This window comes from Lissotriton vulgaris, chromosome 2_1 (assembly GCF_964263255.1).
Source record: "Lissotriton vulgaris chromosome 2_1, aLisVul1.2, whole genome shotgun sequence".
In the NCBI taxonomy this organism is placed as follows: Eukaryota; Metazoa; Chordata; class Amphibia; order Caudata; family Salamandridae; genus Lissotriton; species Lissotriton vulgaris.
The window spans coordinates 774,863,291-774,888,842 of NC_141687.1; the positions used below are offsets into that span (position 1 = coordinate 774,863,291).

At 42.6% G+C, this 25,552-nt stretch overlaps 1 protein-coding gene across 1 annotated transcript in view; it reads right to left on the minus strand.

Moving 5' to 3' along the window:
• The window catches only part of SLC25A12 (solute carrier family 25 member 12), a 486,415-nt gene that overhangs the window by 50,709 nt on the left and 410,154 nt on the right, over positions 1 to 25,552 (minus strand). The window contains exon 14 of the mRNA XM_086956111.1: positions 12,484 to 12,624. Coding sequence (XP_086812237.1) covers positions 12,484 to 12,624 — 141 coding nt within the window. The remainder of the gene's footprint in view (positions 1 to 12,483; positions 12,625 to 25,552) is intronic.

Sequence of the window (25,552 nt, forward strand, 5' to 3'; positions counted from 1 at the left end):
ACTTTTCCTATTCTTTGTATAGTGTCAATAAATATTGCTGTGCTCCTGCCCTTGCTGTTCATGCTTTGCCTGTTACTGAAGCTCGTTAAAACATTTTCAGTATACTAAAGTCAAATGCCTGATGGGAATGAAATAATGTACTCCAGTGAAACTGATGGACAAGGTTTTAATTTAGTATTACATGTGGCTCAAGCAGTAACCAAATTGGTAATGGAGTGGACCATTTTGTAACATTTAAAAACAGAGCAACACAGTGATTGTATGGCACAGGTGACTACTTAAGGTATTGATTGCTGTACTTTTCGGTCCACATTTACAATGTTAAAAACACAAGTTCCGCAATACGAAATGCTGCTACATGAAAAGCCAGCACTGCCTGAAGCCAGGGAATCTCACAATAGGCCATGTGATAACTTTGTTAAAAGTATTAAAAACAAGTTTCAGTTTGTGACTTTAGGCCTTTATTCTTGAAAGCAATCAATTATCGAAGTGGGAAACAGGCATAGATTAAAATTCTAGTGTAAGTCTTGATAAAACATTACTTCCTAATGCACTGAGACCCTCTTGGGTTCTGACTAATGTTATATAGCGCATCCTGCAACTCCCACCGCTCATGTACTTACGCTGCAGAGAAGCAGCAACTGACCGACTCCGAGCAGAATACAGCAATCATGTATGAAGTTTCGTTCCTTAGCAGTTCCCAAGCCTTTAATGTGCTTTCAACTGCTGCAAAGTGGAGCTAATCAGCTGAAATATTGATTGGGCCCCACAGAAGTTGGTGCCCATGTTCAGGGCATGCACACATTTATCTTTACACATGACCAGGTGACTCCGGGCCTTTATTGGTGTTACTTGAATGGGTGTATTTCTATGCAGTTCTTGTTTTGGGCTGCTGCATAACCACCATGTGTTTCTGTTCTGTATACTGCTGGAGTATGCTGTTCTGTTTGCAAGGGTTTACCTTCTCTGAGTGAGTTCTGATGTACATACTGTAGTTCTTCATACGGACTTCATCTTTGTAAACCGCTTGAACCCACTCTTATGTTTTAGCATTTGCGCTTTTGGCATAGCAAGCTGTTTTGTATACCTTATTTGCTGTTTTGTCGTTGATTTCTCCCTGCTCTGTGTCACTTTTTTCTTCTTTACACAGCAGACTGCTAAATGTCATCGTACGACGACATTGTAGATCTTGTGTGAATGGTAATAGATTTTACTGCATATTTGTGGCTTGGTGGGCACCAAGCTTCGGGGCTATGAGCATAAAAAAATCATTACTAGAACACCATGGTTTGTAGTAGTATGAGTGGAGGAAGTGTTTGCGTTCATGCTTTTGTAAATGTATGCACACGTTAGTGACGCCATGAGTTGTGGTGCCAGGGTATGTACCTGTGGAGTTACATGTTCAGTCTGGGCATCCACTTTTTTGTTTTGACGTAGCAATTATATTTATTCCCCATGTTTACATGCTTTTTACTGAACTCATTTTCCTGCAAACCCAGCAAGCCTGTCTGTGAACACCCTCAATAAGACAGTGGTAGTACTCTTCGGAAAGGACTCTCCACTCTGTCCCCAGCCTGCTTATCTGAACTTGGACCCATCCCGTGCTGCTAGGCCAGGAACCTGGGAATCATTGTAGTCAACAAACCAATGTCCAGTCACCTGATTACCTCTTCCTACTTCCACAAGACTTCCCTCAACACCCTTATCCAAATCTTCAGATGCTTTCCTTCTACACCCAGGCACCCAACCAGATTACCATCCAGGCGCTCAACAGCAATCTAGTCTAAAGAAACACGCTGTATGTCAGATTCTCCACCCAGCTGACCAAACTGCTCCAGATCATTCAGAATGCAGCAGCCAGGCTCACTCAACCACACTCCACTCGCCTCAATGACCTCAGCTGGCTTTCCATGCACACTAGTGCACTGTTCAAATTACACACACATATAAAGCACTGCATAATCTAGACTCCTCTTACCTGAATAGCCACAGCAGCTTCCACACCGCCTCTAGACACATCTGCTCAGACAACCTTCTACTTGTTGCTGTCTCGCATCCGACGAGCTAGAATCGGCGGTCCGCCCTTCTGGTACCTGGCTCCTAAAGCCTGGAACAAACTCCCACCTTCATATTAGGGCTGCTAGCTCAGTCCTTGAATTCAGGAAGAAACTGAAAACATGAATCTTCACGTAGGCCCTGTTAGACCTGGCACCATTGGCCTGGGTCTTCCTTCCATTTTTGTTGTTGTTGCCCCATGTATTTTTGCTGGTATTAGATGCTTTGGGCACTGTGCCACTGCTATTCAGTGCCACAGTGAAAGTGCTCCCTATTGTAAGTTGATGTACTAATCGGTGGTTCCATGTTTGGCTATTTGGTTTACTTGTAAGACCCCAGTCTAGTGCGCTGAGTGTGCCCAGGGTGTGTAAATCCAAATGCTGCTGGTGGGCTTGCAGCACTGGTTGTGCCACCCACGGAAGCAGCCTTGTAAAATGTGTCTGAGGTCTGCCACTGCAGAGCCTTCGTGCAGGCTGGTACTGTCATGCTGACTGGGCAAGTGCACCCACTTGCCAGTCCCTAAACCTTCCCTTTTCTTCGTATCAGTCACCCATATGGTAGGCCCAAGGGCAGGGTGCATTGTAAGTATAAGGTAGGACAAGCCCTGATGTGTGTGGCATGTCCTAATAGTAAATTGCAGCCATTTTCGCTTTTAGGTTTCGCCTGTCGAAAGCTGCGCACTGCGCAGCTTTTCGCGCAGGCGAAATCTTATGTCTACAGTATGTGTGCGTTGTCCTTCCCCTCTGTTCCATTGGCTAGCTCCATAAATGGAGGCTAGCCATTGGAACAGAGCTATGTCTGTCAATGCCGTAGCAGATTCGTGGGCGTTCCAGAGAATTTTAGGCTTTTGCCCACGTCATGCGGCTGTGGGCGTGTTTTTTTTATTTTTTAAAGCTTTGTTTTCGCCATTTCGGAAGTGTCCTTTGCAGGGGTGGGTTGCGTGATGTCCCGCTGTCTGTTCCCGCCCCCCTCCCGCTGTCCGTGAGCCCATTCCCGCCTCCCGCTGTCCGTTCCCACCGTCTTCACTTTATTGCTGTCGCACGTATTTATTTATTAACATGCCGGTTATTAGTATATGTAAAAGGCTAACACAGGTACACGCAAAGCTGCTCTCGATTCGTTTTAGGCTCTGTAAAGAACGTCAGCCCGGATTTGTACAGGATCAACAATTCTTTGTAGTTTCAATGCCCCCTCCCTTCTCAGCCGGGACAAGCCCCTGCCCTCGGAGCACACTGTGTTCACGTTGTTGTGCGGCGTCCAAAGGGGCACTGAACCGCTGGTAACTGGCAGTGCTGGGGTGTATTAAACACACAAACCCTTGGTTACAGGACATAAGGATTATTATAGTGTGAGTGCAGAGTGCAGAATGCGCCGAGTGCAGATTGTGAAGTTGTGAGTGTGCAGAGTAGTGAGTGCGCAGAGTGCAGAATGCGCCGAGTGCAGATTGTGAAGTTGTGAGTGTGCAGAGTAGTGAGTGCGCAGAGTGCAGAATGCGCCGAGTGCAGGTTGTGAGTGTGCAGAGTAGTGAGTGCGCAGAGTGCAGAATGCGCTGAGTGCAGATTGTGAAGTTGTGAGTGTACAGAGTAGTGAGTGTGCAGATTGTGAAGTTGTGAGTGCGCAGAGTAATGAGTGCGCAGAGTGCAGAATGCGCCGAGTGCAAATTGTGAAGTTGTGAGTGCGAAGAGCAGAATGTGCAGATTGTGAAGTTGAGAGTACGCAGAGTAGTGAGTGCGCAGAGTGCAGATTGTGAAGTTGTGAGTGCGCAGAGTGCAGATTGTGAAGTTGTGAGTGCCCAGAGTGCAGATTGTGAAGTTGTGAGTGCGCAGAGTAGAGAGTGCGCAGAGTAGAGAGTGACTGCAGAGATTAAGCTAATGGCAATGTAAATGACAATGCCATTTATTTATCTGTTTTCAAAACCAACACAAATACAAATTGTCATTTACAATGCCAATAGCTCTAATTTTTCCAAAGGCAAAACCATTGCATTGTAAATGCTTGTTTCTTTTGAGTTAAGCACTCCGTGTGTTTTCCAGCTGTCTCCCTCGTGTACTTCTCTCCCCTTGCACTCAATGTTGCTGCCTGGCACACATGTGCTTCTCCCCCCAAATGTTTTGCTCACCCTTGTGTACTTACTCCATTGCTTTCTCACCTGTGTGCCTCTCCCCAGTCTTTCAACGTTTCTCTCTTGCCTAATGCTTTTCCGCCCACCCACAAACTCCTCTCTCGCCTGCTCATTCTCCTTCCCACCCTGTCCATGTGGCTTCCATCCCTCCATACTGCTTTCCCGCCACTCCGAAGTGATGTGCAGAATAGAAAGAGAGGTGAACAATATGAGAAACATGCACAATAAAAATAGAGAAAGGCATAATAAAGAGAGACAGCTAGAGGGGCTAAAAAGAGACATGAGGCAGAGAGCTAGCTCATGGACACTCACAGGAAAGGAATCCATGTTGGCCAGTGTTTTGCTAAATTACAATGGTAAAAGGGCACCAAGGGCTAAACTGGAACTTCAGCTGCAAACAATCCAAAGTGCACAATAATAAATATGGAAACATATCTGACTAAGTCACGGAGGGTGGTCGGCTGACTCTGTATTCCAAAGTCGTTGATTATAAGAGATATGAACTATACAACGTTTTGAAAGGGTCCCCTCCTCCTACCAAAATATGTAAATGCCACGTTTTTTTAAACTCTCCCCTCTTGTAGTCCATGAAAGAGTGCAATTTATATTATTTTGCTTAGTCCATAAAGCAATACAAGGTAAGTGACTCTTGTTCATTCAGTGACAGTCAAAACACAACTACAAATGCCATTGTAACTGTTCTGGAGCCTTTCATTTCAACAGAATTAAAACATTCTACTGAACCAAAATATGACAGGTTGCCCTTCACTGTAGATGATAGACTTACGTAATAAGCCATCCCAGTTAGCTTGTGTTAATGGAATACCATCATCCCTTTAGGAATGCCTAAAGGACACACCTTTTCTCTAAAATTATGACACACCTGTGACTGCAGTAAAAAGTCAATTCAGTTGTTTGATATTGTCTTACTGCCATGTTCCCATTGGTGATAAATACTGTGTTCTATGGGGTGGAGGGGGCGCAGTGTCTTTTTCGTTATGTTAAATAGTGCACCACCTTCCCCTATTACTTCTTGAGAGAGAGAGAGAGAGAGAGAGAGAGAGAGAGAGAGAGAGAGAGAGGTCGTGCACGTGTGTTCAAGTCTCTAGTAGCAATATGAAATGGACAAGTTCAACACTCAGTATAACCAGTTGTTTTCCAAAGCATTAATTAAAGTCATGGTGCTGCACAGCTGAGTGACTCCCTAAAATAGTAGATGGGAGCAAGCTGTCAAATCACCTACAGAAGGACGTACGTCAAGTACGTGACACGGTCTCTACGAGGTTGCACCAAGTGTACAACTGTATTCTACTATTTTCAAAACCCAGAAGAGCATTGATTGTTCTCGCAGACAAGGCTAGCTGCTTGCCAACGAGAGCCACCTGCAGAAGAAAGAACACAACAGAATCCAATTGAGTCTTTTTTTGGGAGCCGCCATCTATGGAGACAATAGCCCACTTGCTGATTCAATGTCTGCTTTACAAGCACGAAAGGAAACACTCGAGTCCCTTTAATGTGGCGAATCTGATCGAGGCTGTAACGTTCCTTCAGCAGAACAGGATAAAACTGCAATACTAAATTCTATAGGTAACCTGGACACCGCTCTGGCGATTACAAAGCTGTGTACATTAAACAAGTTTATGTTACTGGCCTCTTAATTCATTCTAAATTGAAGAAAATTAGCTACTGTAAAATGCAACATTATTGTGCCCATTTTTTGTGCCAGTTTTAGGCATTTTAGTAGCTTCACTTAACACATTTTTAGCAAACTCCACTGTTTCGGGACAATAGTCGGTCTGTAAAGGGGACTCGAATTACACCGGACACTGTTATCGGTGGCACGCTTTTCCAATGTTTCTGTCTGTGATAATATGATGAGTTTATCTTTATTTTCTAATACGTGGTTGTGCTAACGCACACAAATATTGGGTGGAAACGTTGCTATGCACATTTACACAACCAGACATATTAGGTTCATGATTTCTATGAAGGCGTCCTCTTATTCGTTGTACTTTTTTACAGAAGGGAAACACATGGATGCATTTAATGATTGTGTATATTGCTGTGTTCTGTTGCAATAGTTTCTCAGCAAGGCACTAATAGATAGAAACGTCTAACAAAGCCTATAAAAACACAACAGAGCAGTTCCCAAACTAAGTTCAAATGAAGGAAAAATGCAATGAATATTAATATACAAACTTATAACTTCTTGTTTAAACCCCTAATCTGTGGTAGGGGATGTTCAGCAGAAGCGGTCTGCTCAGCGAGCTTACTTTATTTATTTTTATTTTAAAGGTTTTTTATAGCGCTGGCTAGACAAGTTGGGGGGTGACAAAAATATTCAGGCGAAAAGATATAAAAGGAATATGCAATAAGAAAATAGTGTTGCCAAGCCAGTGCAATAGAGATCTGAAGAAATAAAATTATTTTACCCCGTGGATCAGCACACATATATTCGACAATAGAGGTGGAATAGGCAATGTCCAGTGTCATTCATTAGCGATACAAAGTTTATTCAGGTAGCCATAAGCCTTTCAAACTACCATCTTACTGGCAATGTTTCCTGAATGCACAAAAGCCGTAGGCGCTGGAAGTAGGGGTGGGGGAGAGGGTTGCCGTAGCACCCTTAAAATTACAATGCTGTATTTCAGAAGGTGAATGAGCAATAAAGATGCCTGAAAATTATGTTTTTATCTGGTCTGGGCCTTTCAGGGACAGAGGTTAAATGTCAGGTACGTCTGTCAAACTGCTGATTATTCTTTTAGCATGGAGCTTGGTGTTTACTTCTCTTGGACTTGAAAGTGAGAGGATTCTGTTAAGCAATCTTACTGGGGTACGGGGAGCATGAACGGTAAGGCTGTGTGATGCCAATTTTTTGTCACGCACAACAAAATCGAATTACTTCCAGCTGAACTGTACAAATATTTCAAAATATATCAGAAGCTAGGAAAGCACAGATAAAGTAATTTTTTTTAATTCTGAAGTGTGATGGAAACAAAGATTTTAATATGATCAAAACAAATCAAGATATTTTATTTGATGCGCAAATGATTAATATTCTCGGAAACCTGTTTGCTACACATTATCATTGCGCACTTTATATTTTTCCAATAATACTGAATGTCTATGCAAATTTGGTGCCCATTTCAATGGAAAGCAGTCTATTTGCAAATCAGCGTGCACTAACACATCATGCTTTAGTAATATATTTGCTGAAGTGTGCTGCAAAATAAACCACCAACTACATACTACACCCAACCCGCTTTCCTGCTGAATGCATTTGCTACACTTGTTCTTTGATGAACGCTTGGATTTGTCACAGTCCCTGTGACTTCAGTGATGTAACACTGATGGCACCATATCCACTCTGAAAATGTTGCCAGCACCACTGAGAAAGGCCACCCCATGTGGCATCTATGATTACCCAAAACGGGATCGCTTAAGGTGGAATGGATTTGGGCTTCGGATGGTACGCTAAGAACATAAGATTTTCAAGACCACAATGAAATTCACTTACCCATTCCCAGAGAGGGTGGCTGAATTAACTCATCATTCAGATGCAAATATGTGTGCACTTACCAGCAAAGATGATAGGTCACAATCTGGGAACTGCACTCGTGTGGAAGTGTAGGGCTTTGTATTGGCAGTAAGTTACACCTCCAACAGAATACCCAGTTACACGGATGATGGCCTCTCAGATGGAATGAGACTATATGCCCTGGAAAGCTCACTGAGAAAAGGCAATCTCCTACATGATTGACACATCAGGGTCAGTATTTGTATAATAGACATCTCCAACTACAGGAATCAGTTCTAACCATACAAATATATGATTTGGCAAAGCCTGTCAGCTCTCTGATGGAATATACAAGGCGATTATACCTCACAGGTATGTAGCTGCAGTTGGTTTCCAGAATAACACCACATACTTTTGTAGCCACGCTTTGACATATTTTAACATCCTAATCAGGACCATGAATCAAGGCTGGCTATGGGCCACTAACAGTGACGCTTACTGCATTTTTGACTATACGTTTGGTGAGTTCTGAGTGGGGTCTTCATGTCCAAGCATGCTCTGAGGATAGGTGCCTTTGATGCACACAATGGCATCAATGCCCTTTTCTTGGTTAAAAGGAAAGCATAGCACTGATCAAGGTCTTCCAAGCCTTCATGAGAAATATGAATATTGTCCAGTTCCATGCATTTGGATCCAGAGAGACTCTGGGTCACCCACCTGGTGGAAAAATGGAGAACTGAAGAGCCAGAATGTCTTGGTTGTATCTTTGGATCTGATGTGTACTAATGAGATGCAGAAAAGCAGAGCAAGGTGTCCTGATGACGTACGGGTTTCTGCAGCAGGCATCTCAGTAAGCACATCCAGGCACGTTAAATATGAGAATGGCAGCACTTGCTCAGCTCCACCCTGGTGAGAGTTCTTCAGTATAACCAGTGGTGGCTCCTCCATGGGGCGTTTGGGCGCCGCCCCACTGCATTCTCGCCGTGCGAGAAGGCAGAAACAAATAGTAGAGAACTACCATTTGTTTCTACCTTCTCGCACGGCGAGAAAGCAGAAGTTAATGATTGAGAGAGTGGGCGGCGTTACTCGAGGGCAGGGGGGAGTGGCTTTCCCACTGTTGTTAATACTGTCTGTTTGGGCAGCCTGAGAGGCTGTCCAAACAGACAGTATTAACTGTATTAACAACAGTGGGCAAGCCGCTTCCCACTGCCCTCGAGTAACACCTCCCACTCTCCCTGTTTTCTGTATGCTGCAGCATACAGAGAGAAATGACGTGGTTGGGGCAGCCAGCCAAACCAATCACAGCGCTGTGCTGTGGTGGAGGGGAGGGAGGCTGCCTGCAGCCTTCCTGCGTGACGACGAGCACCATGGGAATTCAAGAACAGGACGGCGGGAGTCGGGAGTCGGGAGTCTGGAGTCGGAACGTGAAGGCGGGAAGGTATAGGTAAGTTAAGACTTTTATTATTTTATTTATCCCGCTTCCCCCCATCCCTCCCCTACGCAGCCCGACAACACCGTTTCCACCCACCCCCCACCCGTAATGCCGGCCGCGATGATGACGGAATATGACAGAGACGTATATTGTTTTTGACCCCGAGGTGACTATTGCCTTTTGTAAATCCCACGACTCATTTGCCTGATTGGTAATTCACATTTGAAAGAGGTTTGTGATCAGAGGTTACTTGCTTACAGACAGCACAGATGAACAGACATTTGCCTAAGTCGCGTGTGTATCAGGTTTGGCTTCAATGCATTAGGAGAAACGGGGTAGCTTTTGGTTAATTTCCAATCCAAGCCCCACATTTTGGATCACAAATGACAACACCGACTGCAGATACAAATGTTACATGACCTCGCTTCTATTCTACAACTTTTTCTATTTTAAGAGTTCCCCACGTTTGGGCCATTTGAAGCCGCAAAACGAGAGAAGGGTGGAATCCAAAATGAGTGGTACTCTAACGCTGTTTATTTTGTAAACAACTCCCCCCCCCCATCTCCGCAGACCAAGCTTTTTCAGTGCTTTATGCATGCTCCTGTGCGCCTGTATTACAAGCATGTAGGTTTACGTTAATTAAAAAGGCACTGCACATTTTTTCCCCAGTGATCGAATTTCTTCTTGGGATGTGACTGTGTCACTAACATCCTTTGTTGTGAAGTTGAAATAGAGTTGAATGTGCACATTTGTGTAAACTACCGCCCTACCACTTTCAAAGTACACCAGCCGCCACTGAGTATAACCCTTCAGAAGAGAACTCTTTGTGGTGTGGAAATTAAAATTATCCCCTTAGTGTGACTAGGTCCCCGTCCCTGATGAGTAAAGCATCACTTTCATGTCTAGTATTTAAGATGACAAATAGCATACTCAGCTCTGAAAGTTTACATTTTTGTATCGATTTGTCGGTGTATTATACCATGATTTAAGTTCTGCACCTGCATTGTCTTCTTTTTCACCATATGATCTCCACTGAACCGGTTTATGAAAACATATAAATGTGTGTTCTCTACATGTTTGCTTTAGTGATTAAACTCACGCGGTGCCAGGGGAACCACCTGCCCCCTGATTATGTGATTTGTAGGCTATTTTTCTTTTGTTAATAAACATTTTCAGACTTCGGTATTGCCCTGAGTGTGGATTTCATTAAAAGTCAGAGGACGAGTCAGTGTTAAACGCCACTATGAGAGACAGAGGAAGAGAAGATGAAAAATACATGTCCTTCAATCCAGCCATCATGGCAAGGAACCAAGTAGCTGAATTCTATGAAAAAGTAACTGTTAGCACTCAGGTTAGGAATAATGCATCATTGAACAAGAACAAGTCTGTGAGTGCACCCACACAGTTATTTGACAGGATAAAGAATTGGAGTCTGTGAAAAACTGTGCTTAGCAAGGTTGGGGAGGGTAGACTAGAAGGCTCTCCAGCTTGGAGTTACTTACTTATGGGGTTAGGCAGTAATTTCTGGGTTGGTATTTAAACCCCTTAGAACTGTAGAAGCGGCTTAGAAACAATTTGGTTTACTGTGCGGATTAATGCTTGTCGTTCAGTTTCCGGTCTCTTCTCGCTCCATTTTGTTGTGTTGCTTTCCCCTCGGTTGTCCCTGGGTCTTTTATACCAGAAAACCAGCCCATGTGTTTATTTGTGGTTTATGCTGATTATCGCTTGCTTCCACCTTACAGCTCATTGGTGTCCTGGGTTCTCGGTTAGTGTAAGAGTTCATTGATGCTATATCTGCCATGGAGGGCCGAGTACAAAGGCCCCATGTACAAAGATTCTGTAACTGTACATGCTCATGCTGCAAATAGCTCCTGTGTCTCTTTCCCTTCCCCCGTTTCACTCTAATTAAAAAAACACTCCTAGGGGAGCGTTTCTTAATCTTTCCAGAGAGTGGGTGGGAGGTCCGGGTAATCAACAGATTCATCGCCCTCAAACAAGCCTCGACAGCCAATGACATGGCTGTTTGAAGAGATTTATACAGATAGGCAACTTGCATCTATGTACAGAAATATGTAAGCTGGAGTGTAACCGTTCTAATCGAGAGTACTAGAAATCACAAATAAATTAAAGTGATGTAAGATAAAGTTTAGTGTCTCCTGTGGTAACATCAATGCTGCTGCTTAAGGACCTGATTAAAAACAGAAAGACAGAACCAAGTTGATTGAATGTTTCCAGGACTTGGCAATAAGAAAGGTATGCCTCAGAGTAGCATGACCTCAAGGTGAATACAAAAAGTGTGCCTCAAACTGAAAAAAGCAAAAAAGAAATGAAGAAAATACTATCAGAGAAGGCTGATGTTGAAAACAAAATATTGTAAAGTGCAACTTAAGGATTTCAGTAAACTTGCAACGTCATAGATATTCACTTAGTGCAATTAAAAAAGAGACACTTTAGAAACAGTCGGGTCAAGTGTAACACACTCAATATGGGTGATTTCTCAGTATCAGACTATATGCAAGAATTTCAGTGATGTAGGCACAGTTGGTCAATAGGTAAACGTTATTATTAGACCCAGAATCTGTCTGTCAAGAATTTAAAGAAGGATACATATTAAACACAGAATTCTTCATATTAGTGGAAAAGATGCATACCGACAATATGTGGGCAAAAGAAACTGTGCATATTGTTTGACTTCTTTCAATATAATATTTAAACATAACTGAATAATGCATGTCATTAACTGTCGTGGAAAAAAGCGGTTTCCAAAACAAATGAAAAAAGATTACAGAAAAAAAGGAGTGGTACATTAAAGCCATAATGAATTAGAACTGCGTTTTGGAATTTTTTAGCATAACATACAAAAGGTAAGCACTATTCACAGTGCAATTAAACAATAACTATCACCGTATCTTTGTTTATAGGCCCTGACAATGTCAATTGCCACTAATATTAGGCAATTATCGAGAGACTTTTGAGACCAATATTACAGAAATGCATCTTATCAAGCTCTAGTTCTTTCATTTGAATTCCACTACTGATGAGGCAAATGACTGGGCAAGAGAATGCTGAGGTCCATGTTCAATGGTACTACCAAGGGATAGTGCATGTGACAAAGATGGTCTAACTTCACATATACTTATCCAATAGATATCATGTATACATGGTTTGATATAAAGCCTCAGATAAAAAAAAATTTGGCTCGCCAAATACATAATTCTCATTTTAAAATTTCTAGATATGCCACTCTCAGTCACGTGGAGGAAAAGTGTGAAATAACTTGGTAGACTGCAATTCCCAGAAGTTTGAAAAATCTTTTTTCACGTTGCTGAGTTGTGATAACATTGTCAACATTCTTACCTTATAAAGGCCAAAAAGGCCCAAATCTTTCATAACTGTGAGGGCACGGACTTTCGGCCCAGTAGTGATCTCTCCAGCTACTTGTAGCCGAATTTTCACAATCTCCAACGGATTAGTAAAGATGACTTGGGAGCCACCAGCCTGCAAAACAAAAGATGAAAAAGCAGAGACAATTCTTAATTTTGACTGCTTTAAAAGCTTTTAAAAATGTGATATGCTTATGTCCTACACAGTGTCATTCTTTTCCAGTGAGTCATTGTGATGTATTTTGAATCGTGTTAGTGTTTTCCCTATTTTTGTGGGATTCATACTCACCTAACAATAAGAACATTTACAAACAGTATTAAGCTCTACTACATCGGCACCATTTTCTGTTCTAATTGCTTTAATTCAGCCAATAGTAACAGAATTGTGTCCACTATGGTCTCATGAACTTGCTTTCAAATGTGAAACAGATTATTCTTGGCAATGAAATGTATAAATGTAAAGTTGCATAGTGCACATTTCTTGAAAGCATGGGTACACATTAGATATTAGTAGAAAAGCTGAGATGCAATAGCTGTAGTCGGCCATTTTTAGGTCTTTTCTTTTTCGATAATCAACTGGTCTGTCTTCCGGCCACTACGCATCATCAAGCTCAGCAGTTCCAATGATGTGTGGCTAAAACTTATCTTTGGGGATGCATATTTAGCCAACAATTGCAAACTGAGTTTCAGTTTCAAATGTGTGTTATTTAGATGTCCACTGAACAGGTTATGTGTTCATTTTTATCCCAAAGTATCACTCTGAAAAGAAAACTGAATATACCTGCCATCAGTAAGCAATTGCGCTTTATGGCATCTCACCTTCTACAAAGGTAGTTTTGTTGCATTTAGCTACCCATTCCTACAACTTTGACCTTTCAGCTTGGTTACCCAAAAAATACAAAAAACCCTTTTTACGTTAGCTCATATTTTCTTTTACATGCTGGATGCTTTTAATTTAGTGCTGGAATGTTATTTTCAACTGTGTTTAAGTCGCTTTTAGTGCTAGATTTGTGTTTTTTTACTTTACTTTGTATGATGACAATCAAAAGAAGAGGCTCTGATGGAGATAAAAGCAAATAACCAAACAAAATCTGTCATTTACATAAAAGTCTCATCGTTCTGCAGTTTCATTGTCTTAAAAAAAAAGCACAAACCGTTAAACCAATTCCTACACGAGAACTCTTTTACGTACTCTTACACAGCTTTGTGAATTGGCTACAAAACATCTAAATGCAAATAGAATGGGGATATTCATATACAGTTAGTGCACAGAGAAGGTACTGAGCCCTCTTTGCACTTTTACTAATAGAGAGCTTGATGTCTCGGGACGATCCCCCGGGCATATACCAGTACGTAAGAGTACTCCATTAGTACTACCACCTATGCTCATAAATGCTTTTGTCAATCACCCAGTAATTTTATCTTGTAAGTAATAGATCTGTAATGCATCCTTTAAACTAGGACCAAGGCTACAAGAGTAAGAATGACTCTTAATAGTGCAGTTCAACTAGTTGGGTACCACTGACTCCAATAGCACACATCTGAGAGATTCTTAAAGTCACCATAACAGTTAAGCTGTGCACGCCCTACATTCTAAAATGAATCACTACTGATACACCAAAATCCAACATCCTACCAGTACCAGCTGAATTACTATTTTTTATCTGAGTTTTTATTTTTAATGAGAAGATGGAGAATGAACAATGCTATATACTTCGCATGGACTCTGGGAAAATGTTTATTTAGCTCACATCCGGGAAATAAGATGTTGTAACACACAGTTTTATTTAATGATGCAAAGTTCCAATACATATATTAAAAATGTGCCTGAAGCGCTGACCGCCAGCTCACCAAAGTATCAATTTGTTTATTTCTGTGCTTGTCCAAACTTTGGGCACCAGGAGAGTAGAGCAGGGTTGGTTGCGTGTGCCTGTCACTTTGAAAATGTAAAATTAACCGTGTATTGTCAGTCAGGCCACATCTTTTAAGCATATTACCCAATCCCTGTAAACCAGATCTGCCTAAATTGTGCATTTTGGGACGATCAATAGAGACTGTTCCATTCACAGATTAGCTTACACATTGAATGGGGTTGATGTCAAGTATGTTGTCAGCTACTTGGCAGAGGCAGATGGGCACAGGGTTCCCATATCCTCTTAAAATTCAGAGGCCATTAAGCTGGCTTGGTTACAACTATGTTATCTTTAAGAGCCAACTACATGGAACCCTTATCAGGTCTTTTAGGATATCACAGGAGTCTTTACAGAGAAGCCATCTATTGTTAGGGTTGAGGCTCCATCTTAAATGGTCTTCATATGGTAGAGGGCACCATTTCAGAATCTTTAGGCCAGGCATACCGGTCAAGCCCTCTATCCCAAGTCAGCTTATAAAGCTTACAGACAGCATTTCCAGTGGGTAGGCCTGTTGTAGGGGGGACCAATTTTTTTGACACTGAGGGAAGAGAGTGGGATGGTTGTCCTATCTCAATAAGCAATAATAGCAAGTGGTATCTACAGATTCTTGCCAAGACTGCACCCCATAATAAGAGAATGTAGATAAGATAAGAGATCACCCAAAACAGAAGCAAACGCATTTCTATGCACATGAAAAACTGCATCTTCACTGTCGGGATTCGGGGAGGTGTGCTTTAGCAACACGGTGCTGTGATCAGCTCTACTGAGTCCAGCAAACTAAATCCATCATGATGTGGGTGTCCATTCTTTTTCTTCTTTGCACAAAAGACATTAAACTACACATTCCTCCCGGAAAGAAATGGACCAACTGGCCTAAGATTCGCCAAGGCACTTTGATATCCCCTAATGACAGACAGCTCCTGGGGAAGGGTTTGTATTCCTCCAAACGAGGCTAGGTGCGAACATTTACATGTAAAGACAATTGTACTTCTCAAACATAGCTAACTTATTTATCATAGTTTTGCCATTAGGATTTCACCTTTGCTTTCTTGAACCCTCTTTGGACCTTTTAACCTGAGCATTTCCTTTTCCTTGCTCCTTTTTAGTTTCTTAACATCAAAGAATGTTTGGACATTCTTAACTTTGAATGTGTTTTTAATGTTTTAATTGGTATTCTTATTATTAATCCTCCAAGTCTCTAAAGCAATCCTTGAAAATAACAACATACTTTCAAGAGAGCTGTTTTGAAACATTAGGAAGCCATTTTGCCAGCTGAACAGAATCCAGACATATCCTCAGTGAGCTCTGGACTTGATACGCAAGTCATTATCCAGACAAAATCTCAATATATGAAGAACAAAATCAACAATGTTCTCAACAGACCAAAAGGATTCTTCAATATTGTAAAAATGAGTACTAAATTCTCTGGATTATACAAGTCTATCTTCTTCACTCTTCAAATGCAACGACTTTAGGATTAATTTCACTTCCAAAATATCCTCTGACGCTGGTTTGATCCAATCACCAAACAATCTGTCCAAGTTGCAAATAATTTAAGGCAAATACCATATATTTAAATGTTATTCTTTTTATTAACTGTGCTCATAGTATCATACAGTACAAGACAGTGTTCATATAGCATGTGGTAGAATAACAATTCACAATACAGTATAAGGCCGTCGTAGACATAAGTAGAACTGTTTATACTCATACACATGGCCCTGATCCACCCCTCAGTTCCCTGTATTTCCGCCAAGGCCCCCAGACCTTCTTCCATTTCTTTATGTAACCCCTAGACTTGTAAATGGTTTCCTCAGTTCTCTGGCACCAATCTAGATCACACAGCCACGGGTCCCACTGCGGAGGCGTCTGCGCCCCCTGCCACTAGCTATGTTACGTTTTGCCATCCCGGCTGCCATTGCTCGCCAGATCATTATATCTGGACCTTTGATCATCAGTAATAGCCACCTGGGCTCTAGCGGGACCAGTGAACCACCTACCGCTGCCATTGTTTCCACCACTTTAGTCCAGAAGGGCACTATCTCTGGGCAGTCCCATAATATATGGTAGAATGTGCTTCTCCCCCCGACATCCCCTCGCACAGAGGGGCGATTGACTTCTTCCCCAGGCAAATAGTTGAGTTTGGGGGTAATATACTCGATGTAGAATTTTTAGGTGCACCAATCGGAACCTAGCTTGAATTGCTATGTCGCGGGGTCTCTGCAAGCCATCCTGCCAATAATCATCATCTTCCAGGGCTCCTAAGTCACCCGCCCATCTCTTCCACAATGACACTAGAGGTTCAGTTATGTCATTTATAAGCTTACAATAGATTGTGGAAGTGCGTTTCTCCAATATGTTATCGAGGAGAAGCCTGTCTTCCATGGGGGAAAAGTCCGGGATTGATGTATGTGTGAGCGTAGAGCATCAGTAAGGCGTATGTAGTGGTAATGTTGAGAATCATGGAGGTCGTATTCTTTTTTAAGATAGTCAAAGGATCGAGGGGCGTCCCCTTTCCATACGTTCCCCCAAATACTCAATGCCTATTAATTTCCATCCCCCAAAGCCAGTCAATTGAGACTCTTCTGCTAACTGATCCACAACAGGGTTCTACCCGTCAGGGAGGCCGTCCACCGCAGGAATTTATTTGCCTCCCTCCAGCACTGAATCACAACCCCTGTATGCGATGGCAAGCCCTTTCGCGGCCTCCGTGCGCACAGGAGTGGCTTTTAGTTTCCCCCTGGCATGACCCACCTGTCGACTCTATCAGCCGGCTCCGAACTTGCTGCGTACACCCAGTCATACACTATCTGTAGCTGTGAGGCCCAATAGTACAGTTGTATGTCCGGGAGGGCCAGCCCCCCATCATACACCCCTCTCATCAGCTTACGCAGCGCTATCCTTGGGTTGCCACCCTCCCAAAGCAACGTCTGTAATGCCTGAGATATGCGCACCCACCATATTTTGAAGATATTATCCCTACTAAATTAACCAAAACCATCTTTTAAAAATTGTGGTGTTAACTCGTCAATATTTCACTTCTAAATTTCTTCTTTTCAGAGATCCTAAAATGGGTCAAATTACTCCAAATTTAAGGAAATGTTCAGCATACTCTAATGTCCTTTCCAAATTCAGACCAGTCAGCAACTTACCACAATTGGGTGAAGTGACTAAGAAATGTGTTCCAAACATTTGACTACTTTCTTTGAAAATCATAACCTACTTACAAGTCAGGAATCCGCTAAGACAAGTTTGTAATCTGCCACCTTAAGAATTCTATATGATCAATACCTCGTTATTGACAAAGGTTATGTCTGCCTCTGTTCATCCTACTTGATGTGTAGGTAAGCATTTTATACAATCGACCTTAAAAAATTGATCTAAACTCTCAAACAGTGCTTAATTGATAGCGCTTTTCATATATCTCTAATCAAAAGCAAATAAATTGGATGAGACAGCTCAAAATATGGAAATATTTCTGTTCTGTGTGGTGTTCCTAAAAGATCGATTTTAGCTTCAACCCTTTTAAACATGACCCACTCAGAATGTTCTTCAAATGGGATGGTATTACAATTCATTAATATGCTGATGATACTCAGCTGTCTCTCACAATCTTTTTATTTCAGGACATTGAGACTTTAAAACCAGGAATACAACTCTGGTCAGAGTGCCAAAATACTACTTGCTGCCTTAAGGTATGTGCTTTATTCAGTGGCAAGGCTAGTCACAGTAGACAACAATTTGACCATATCACTTCCTTACTAAGGGGCCAATTATGAGTTTGGCAGTCCACGGACTGCCAGACTCATGGGGGTGTGGCGGTGGTCTCCTGACTGCCCTATTAGAATTAGGGGGGGTAGGACTGCCATTGCCCCCCTGCAGCCGCCAGGGAACCACTGAATCCTGGCATTGTTGCAGCGGTCAGGAGGCATCAATATGCTTGGCGCGACCGCTCTGCTCCCGCAAAGCATATTAGAAGCCTCTCTGCCATGGTTTTCAAGCTGGTTCCTCCTGCATGAAAACCGTGGCGGAGAGGAAACAAAGGGGGCACTACATGGCCCACTTGTGCCTCTGCGCCCTGGGATGCATACGGGGGAACAACATCTGCCCCCCTGTGTGCATGCACACCAGTTCCTGCACGGCATGGACTTAATAGTCCATGCCGTGCAGGAAATGTTTTTGGAGCTTCCATTGCAGTGCCCTTTTTTAGAGGCACCGCCGTGAGAAAGCCCCAAAAAAGTCCACTATACAAGAGGAAGCTCCTAATCTGGCAGGCGCCCTGACCACTGCTTTGGTGTTGCAAAAGTGGTGCGTACCCGGCGCTGCACCGACAAAGTCGTAATCAGACCCTAGGAGACCTTAGTTGGTTCCCTTTGGAAGTGACAATTAAGTTCAAAACCACCTGCATCATCTTCAAACCACTCCATGAAAAGCAACATGAATATCTCCACAACGCACTGAATGAAGTATTGTGAACTGAACTTCGAACTGAAATGTCAGACCCAAATATTTGCACAGAAGTCGCGGACCATCTCTATCGCATTTCAGGGGTATCGAATACCAAGTCTGTGTACTGATGATTCACTCTCACTCTTGCAGGTTTTTCCTCATCCTTGCTTTCTTTTTTATCACAGTTTTTTCCTTCTTTCTCTTTCTGCTTCTTCACCCTTTAGTTTATTTCTCTCTTTTGCTCTGAGTCAAAGTCTTGTGAGGACAAATAAGTTTCAGTCCCCAAAAATGAATGCCAGTGCATCCCATCGGCAACCACCGGCTTGAATTAAGCATTGCTTTCTTATAACTAAATGCAGTCACTTAAGTGTGTAAAGCGTAGATGAAGAACAGCGATACAAAAACTCACACCCGCTTGAAGACTTGAGACAGTGTTCCCCCTCTTCAACAAGGTGCCATGGAAAATGCATTCAGGCTTTTCTTGGTCCACAGGGATTCTTGCAGTAAGTTTGTGAGCTAAAAAAACTTCTATGCAACAATAACCCCGAGCAGCACTGCTCCGGCACACTAGCGGAAGGTTACCACCATTGAGTATGTTCTCACACAGCTATGCCGCACAAGTTCATATTTGTGCTTAAAATAATAATGACCCTCAAATCCCCACAGCTGCACTTCCACTTGGGGCCTGACTGTTAGTTGTCAGATGTCAGAAGGAGAAAAGGTTTTGACTTTTCCATTTTTTTCCAAAAAAGAAGTTATTTTAATTAATCAAGAAAATAAGGCTACTGCTGTTTTGAACAAACTTCATGGGTCATGAAGAGTGCAGAAAGAACAACTAAATAAAGCATACGAATGAATGAACTTTGCTATAATCAGTTAATATACACATGCAAGAACTAATCTGCACAAGCAGACATATGATATAATGTTCCTGAAGGAAACCGAAACAAATGGATCGGTGCAGACACACAGAAGGAACCAGTTGGCAATGAACGCAGCACAAATGCAACAAATTGCCTGCTATCGACAAAAACACCGTATTCATACGAACATGCAAACCAACTAAAAATACTGCACACATAGCAGTGAGTAGTTTTTGTTCTCATCAATCGCCACTCATTCCTTGTACTCTCTGTAGCAATTATCTGATTCCCAGTCAATCTCACGCCATATGATCTTTTTTTCATAAATTGGTACGTTGTTTTAAAAGTTCGTGTAGAAATTAAAGCAGGCACCACCATTAATTAATAAGACATCTTGCCTGAATTGAAACAGACGGGGGCACCGCTCAATATGCTGACGAATTGGAGTCGGTACACAACTTGACACACAATAGGAAGACTTATATAATGGGCTTCTATTTGACCGCAGTGTCACTCAATTAAAAAAAAAGAGCACTTGACGACGGACAAGTAAATAAACTAGACTTGACAGGAAGGGTCAGAACAAAAGCATGCACTTTGAGATCTGGCGGGGGTAACCCATGACATGCCCAGGGCTGCAGGGAGCAGACATATGACCCCCGCAAATTAGTCCTCTTGCCCTTTCATATTTCACCCCAGGCATATCCTACCAACACTCATGTGTCTGCCACAAGCGCCTTGTTTACTTCCTTAGAACCGCCACATCCTCCCAAAAATGATGTCTCAGCAAGCAAACAAAATGTGAAGGCGCACATTAGGACCATGTGGACAAGACGGTGCTTTGTAACTTGTGCAGGATGTAGATGTGTGGCCAGCACTTGTCCACAGGCAGCGGAAGGCAAGACCGCTTCACTTCAAACACTGCACCATATTCATATTCGGAGGACGCATTCTTAAGGACTTCCAATCAACTCTATTATGCTGTCAAATGAGTTTATGGGGGGCCCATCCAGATAAAAGCCAGTGAAATATATCACACCATATTTTTTCCCGCCATTTATGTCTTGGTGAGCGAAGCGACACCAGCAAAGTCAAACTTTACAGTTTAGAGCTGCATAGCGGCACCCGATGAGATCTGTGATGCATCTCCTTAAAGAAAGGAGTACCAGTTTAATCATTATGAACACATAAGACTTCTCCCAGCTGTAACGACCCCCCCTGCATCACTACTGTACTGTATTGAAAAATCTTCAAAAAAAAATTTGAAATAAAAAAAAGAATAATAAAAAAAAATACTTCTAAAGCGACAAAGTCAGTTCTTCCAGTCATTACTGTCTATGAATTGCCTTTAAAGTTGAGTTTGATTTCTAGGCAATTGTTGTTTATTTATTGCTAATACTGTTCATTGTATGTTAAAGGCGGTATCTGGCTCCAACTGCGGACCTCGCCTCCTGGAGCTTCTTTCTTTTATGTTTATGTGTTTACTTTCACATGATTCTTTTATCTTTATTCTGTTTCCTTTGTAATGTGTGAGGCAAGGAAGCTTGACCCCCATACACAGGATCTGCCGAGATCCAGATTGCATTTAATTTAACGCCCTCTGTTTTTTTACTCACTGCGACCAACTAGCAGGAAGAGTTCTGGTCTTTTGTGGCCACGCTGCCCGCCAGGACTACAAAAGTGGCCCTGCTGTCCATCCATAATGATAGCGTGCCAACGGCAGCAAACCAATCTCCACCAGTCTGTTCCTGACCCGCACCCAGCGTCACTTCCCCGGCTGTAGGATTACAGAAGGTATATCTTATGTGTGTCAACAGCTTCTCGCCCTCTGCCCAACCAGTAAGTGGCCACCATTACATCATGAAATTTTAATTCTAGAACAAGCTATAAGCACGATATGCTCCAGAAACTGTAACCAGCTCCCAAATTTAAACATGAAGAAGGACGAATCCTTATCAGTCTAAGAACTGCAGTCTCAATTGGTGCCCATAATTTTAATTATATCTATCTAATGTTACAGCACTCACCAAGTAGGGATCTGTGATTTTAACTCAGATAAGCCAGCTGCCATTTTCCTGTTGCAAACTTGGTCAAAGGATACTTCTGCTCCTGACATTACAGCGGCCTTTCACGGTTGGCTACTCCATTATTCACCAAGATCACCTTGAGAAGAATGGTGGCGGGCTTGCCATAATTTTTAAATAATCTTTTACCTGTTCATGCAGCACGATTGATGACAAATGCAGAGTCTCTAATCTGCACTATTAGAATGTCCACAACCATCTCGCTATCAGGGGCACTCATTTACAGACGCTCTGGAAATTGAGCTACTTTCTTGACAGATCTCGTCGAGGTTTTTACCCCCACAATCTCAAATCACCTAACTTTACCATCCTGGGTTCTTCAACTACTATGTGGATGTTCACTCAGAAAGTGCAGCTAAACAGCTCATAGATGTCCTGTCTGCATTAAACTTCTCTCTCACAGATGGTATCAGAGGCCACACGTGTAGCGGGCCACATAGTAGATTTGATTTTTATTAACATTGACAATCTCTCTTATAAAGCACCACTTCCTTTGGTGCAGGCGGCCTTGGCACAAGGTTTCAGAACATTAATTCAACAATAAGCTAGCAACTAATTAATAATTTGATCTTGTCTGCCGTTGACGATGTAGCCACATTGAAGAAGGAAAAAAGAGCCTCTCGTACTACACCGCAGCATAGGTAACTCAAAAACTCAGTACTATGAAAAGGCACTGTTAACAATTAAAAAGTAATGAGAGCTCCTCTAAGTGACCCAGAAAAAGACTGTATTGCTCTGCCATTAAATCCTGCCATAAAATTATCAAATCGTACTTATTATGGTGATATGAATGAGTCAACCAAGAATTACTCTAAGGACATTTTTTCTTTTCTTAAATCGAAGACTCATTCTGCACCTGGTGGTGCTCACTCGCAGGATCTATGTGACAATTTAGGTTGTTTTTCCCAAGATAAAATCCTTTGCATTTATGCAAGCTTCGAACCTCAACCAAAGATCGTGCAGTACAATCCTACTCCGTGTGATGTAACACCACATTGATGCTAAGGAATTAACTGAACATGTCACGATTTTGCGTCAAGAAATGATTAACATGATTAGCAATGGGAAAGAAGGATCGCCTAGGAATCTCAGTCAACCACCCATTCTTAAGATAAGTTTACATCTATTGCATCTTTTCTTTGTGAAATTCTTAACAGTTCTAGAGCGACAGCTACCATGGGTGTATGCTGGAAGAAGGCCCAGGTTACATCCCTGATTAGAAACAAAGATGATCCATTTAGTCTGTCAAATTACTATCCTATGTATACCGATACAAAAGGGGATGATGGACGGAGCATTGGAGCAAATCAAACACTCACCCCCAGTCAACTGATCTGGGGTTAATCCATCGCCATTCTTTAGCTCACTCCACCACCCCAGTTCAGACATGGCCATATGCAAATCAGTCTGACCCTGTGCCTCATGGGAACAGTCCAGCCCAAACTGCCAAGCCATGTTTTCCCTGGACTGGAAACAAGCATCCTGGGACCGATTTCGGGTTAATAACCCTCATCAGCCAGGCTATCTTGAATCCAGTGGCAAAGTGAGCAAGGGACTCACGTCTGAGCATACCCTGCCAACTTAGGGCGAACAAAGCGATACATGATTTGCATATGGCCATGTCTGAACTAGGGTGGCAGAGTGGGCTAAAGAACGGTGATGGATTAAACCCAAATCTGTTGACTGGGTGTGAGTGTTTGATTGGTTCAGATGCTCCGTCCATCACCACCCCCTTTTGTACCGCTTTGTTCGCCATAAGTTGGCAGGGTATGCTCAGACGTGAGTCCCTTGCTCACTTTGCCACTGGATTCAAGCAAGCCTGGCTGAAGACGGCTGTAATGCCAGAAACCGGTCCTGGGAAGCTTGTTTCCGGTCCAGGGAAGGCATGGCTTGGCAGTTCGGTCTGGACTGTTCCCATGAGGCACAAGGTCTGACTGATTTGCATATGGCCATGTCTGAACTGGGGTGGCAGAGTGGGCTAAAGAACGGTGATGGATTAAACCCAGATCTGTTGACTGCGTGTGAGTGTTTGATTGGTTCAGATGCTCCGTCCATCACCACCCCCTTTTGTACCATCATATGTATACCAGCACCCTCCAGAAAGCTAGAAAAGGATATTAAATGAACAGTTCTCTTACTACTTAGAAGTGAGCAATATCTTGGAAGCCTCTCAATTTGGCTTTCCATCCATCACACAGCAACAAACCTATTTAAATTACTGTGTTCAAACACTTCAGATCTACCTTAAACAGTGGGCGGCTGCCCTGGTCCCATTAGACTTCTCTGCAGCACTCAACACCATATCCCATAGCATATTGATAGAAAGACTATCAGATGTAGGAGTCAGAGAGGTAGCCATTTCCTGGATAAATAACTTTTCGTCGCACCAGACAGAATCTATTCATCTTCCACTTTTTTCATTGAAACCAACCCCACTCTAGCACAGGGTACCTCAGAGATTTTCATTGAGCTGCACACTCTTTAATCTGTACATGATCCCACTGGCCTCTCTGATTCGAAGCTTTGGCTTTGAAGTACTATCACATGCAGATGACACCTAAATGTCCAATGCCCCTTTCTGCAAGTCACAGTTTTGTCAAGAAAATGTCAAGCAGTGTCTCATTGGGGGTCTCCATATGGATGAAAGACAATTGCCTACAGCTAAATTCACATCAAACAGAGATCTTAATCTTGGGCAAGAATCATTGCCTGTAGCAACCAAATAAAGGTGCTTTCTAATACAATTAAGTGTGCAGCCCTGACCCTCCATAACTGCGAGTACAACTGAGGATTTCAGAGAAAGAAAAGCACAACAAAGGTATTATTATTCACAAAAGTCAGTTCCCAATCAAACATCTGAATAATTCTAAGTGTTGGCTGACCCATTAGAAGAAGGCTACATGATGAGTCTAATGAGTCTAATAACTGAGCTCACAGAACAATGAGAATGTCAAGCTGTGGCTGGGACGGCCTGCTTACATTTCAGAGGGTGACGTCCACTGTGCAAAGACAAAGGCGGACTGGAGCTCTGGTATGACTGGGGTAACCAGCGCCAGGATAGAGTTGACCCCAGGCAACAGAGCTGGATGACAAGTAAGGAGAGTAGGGAAAGCAGCATACACAAATGCTTGGACAGAAGAAAGTCCCGCAATCTGACTTGCGGAGGGACTCCCAAAGAGTAATGTTGAATAATCCGTATATGGCAAATTTACTGAGGTAAACAAGCAATAACGCTAACATTGAATGTTAATAGACCCTAAACAAAGATTTTTCACTGAGAGGCTGCGGCCTTACTGAAGGGCACCAGTTTGCTCATGTGTATGTTGAGTGAACATGTGCTCCTCAGAGGGGTATTGAGAAGAGGCCACACGAGGTAGAAAAGGAAGAACCCTCTGCAACTGGCAATGGGGTGAAAGTCCTTCTTGGCATCCTGGTGAAGCTATACAAGAGTTCCATGAGTCAAGACAACTTTTAAGGCGATATTGATGAGATTGGAAGGATGTACTCTAAACGTAGGAGGTTAATGACCAGGATACAATAAAAAAGGATGAATTACAGGATAGGATTATGATGAAAATTGAGATTTTGAGCTAGTGGAGCGAAACCACCAGCAAGCTGGAGCAGCTGTAACCATAAAGGTATGGAAACAGAGACAAAAAGCATGACAAAAGCCAAACAATTGATTTGCACCTCAATATGATGATGTCCAGTAGCAAAACTGATCAATTTTAATA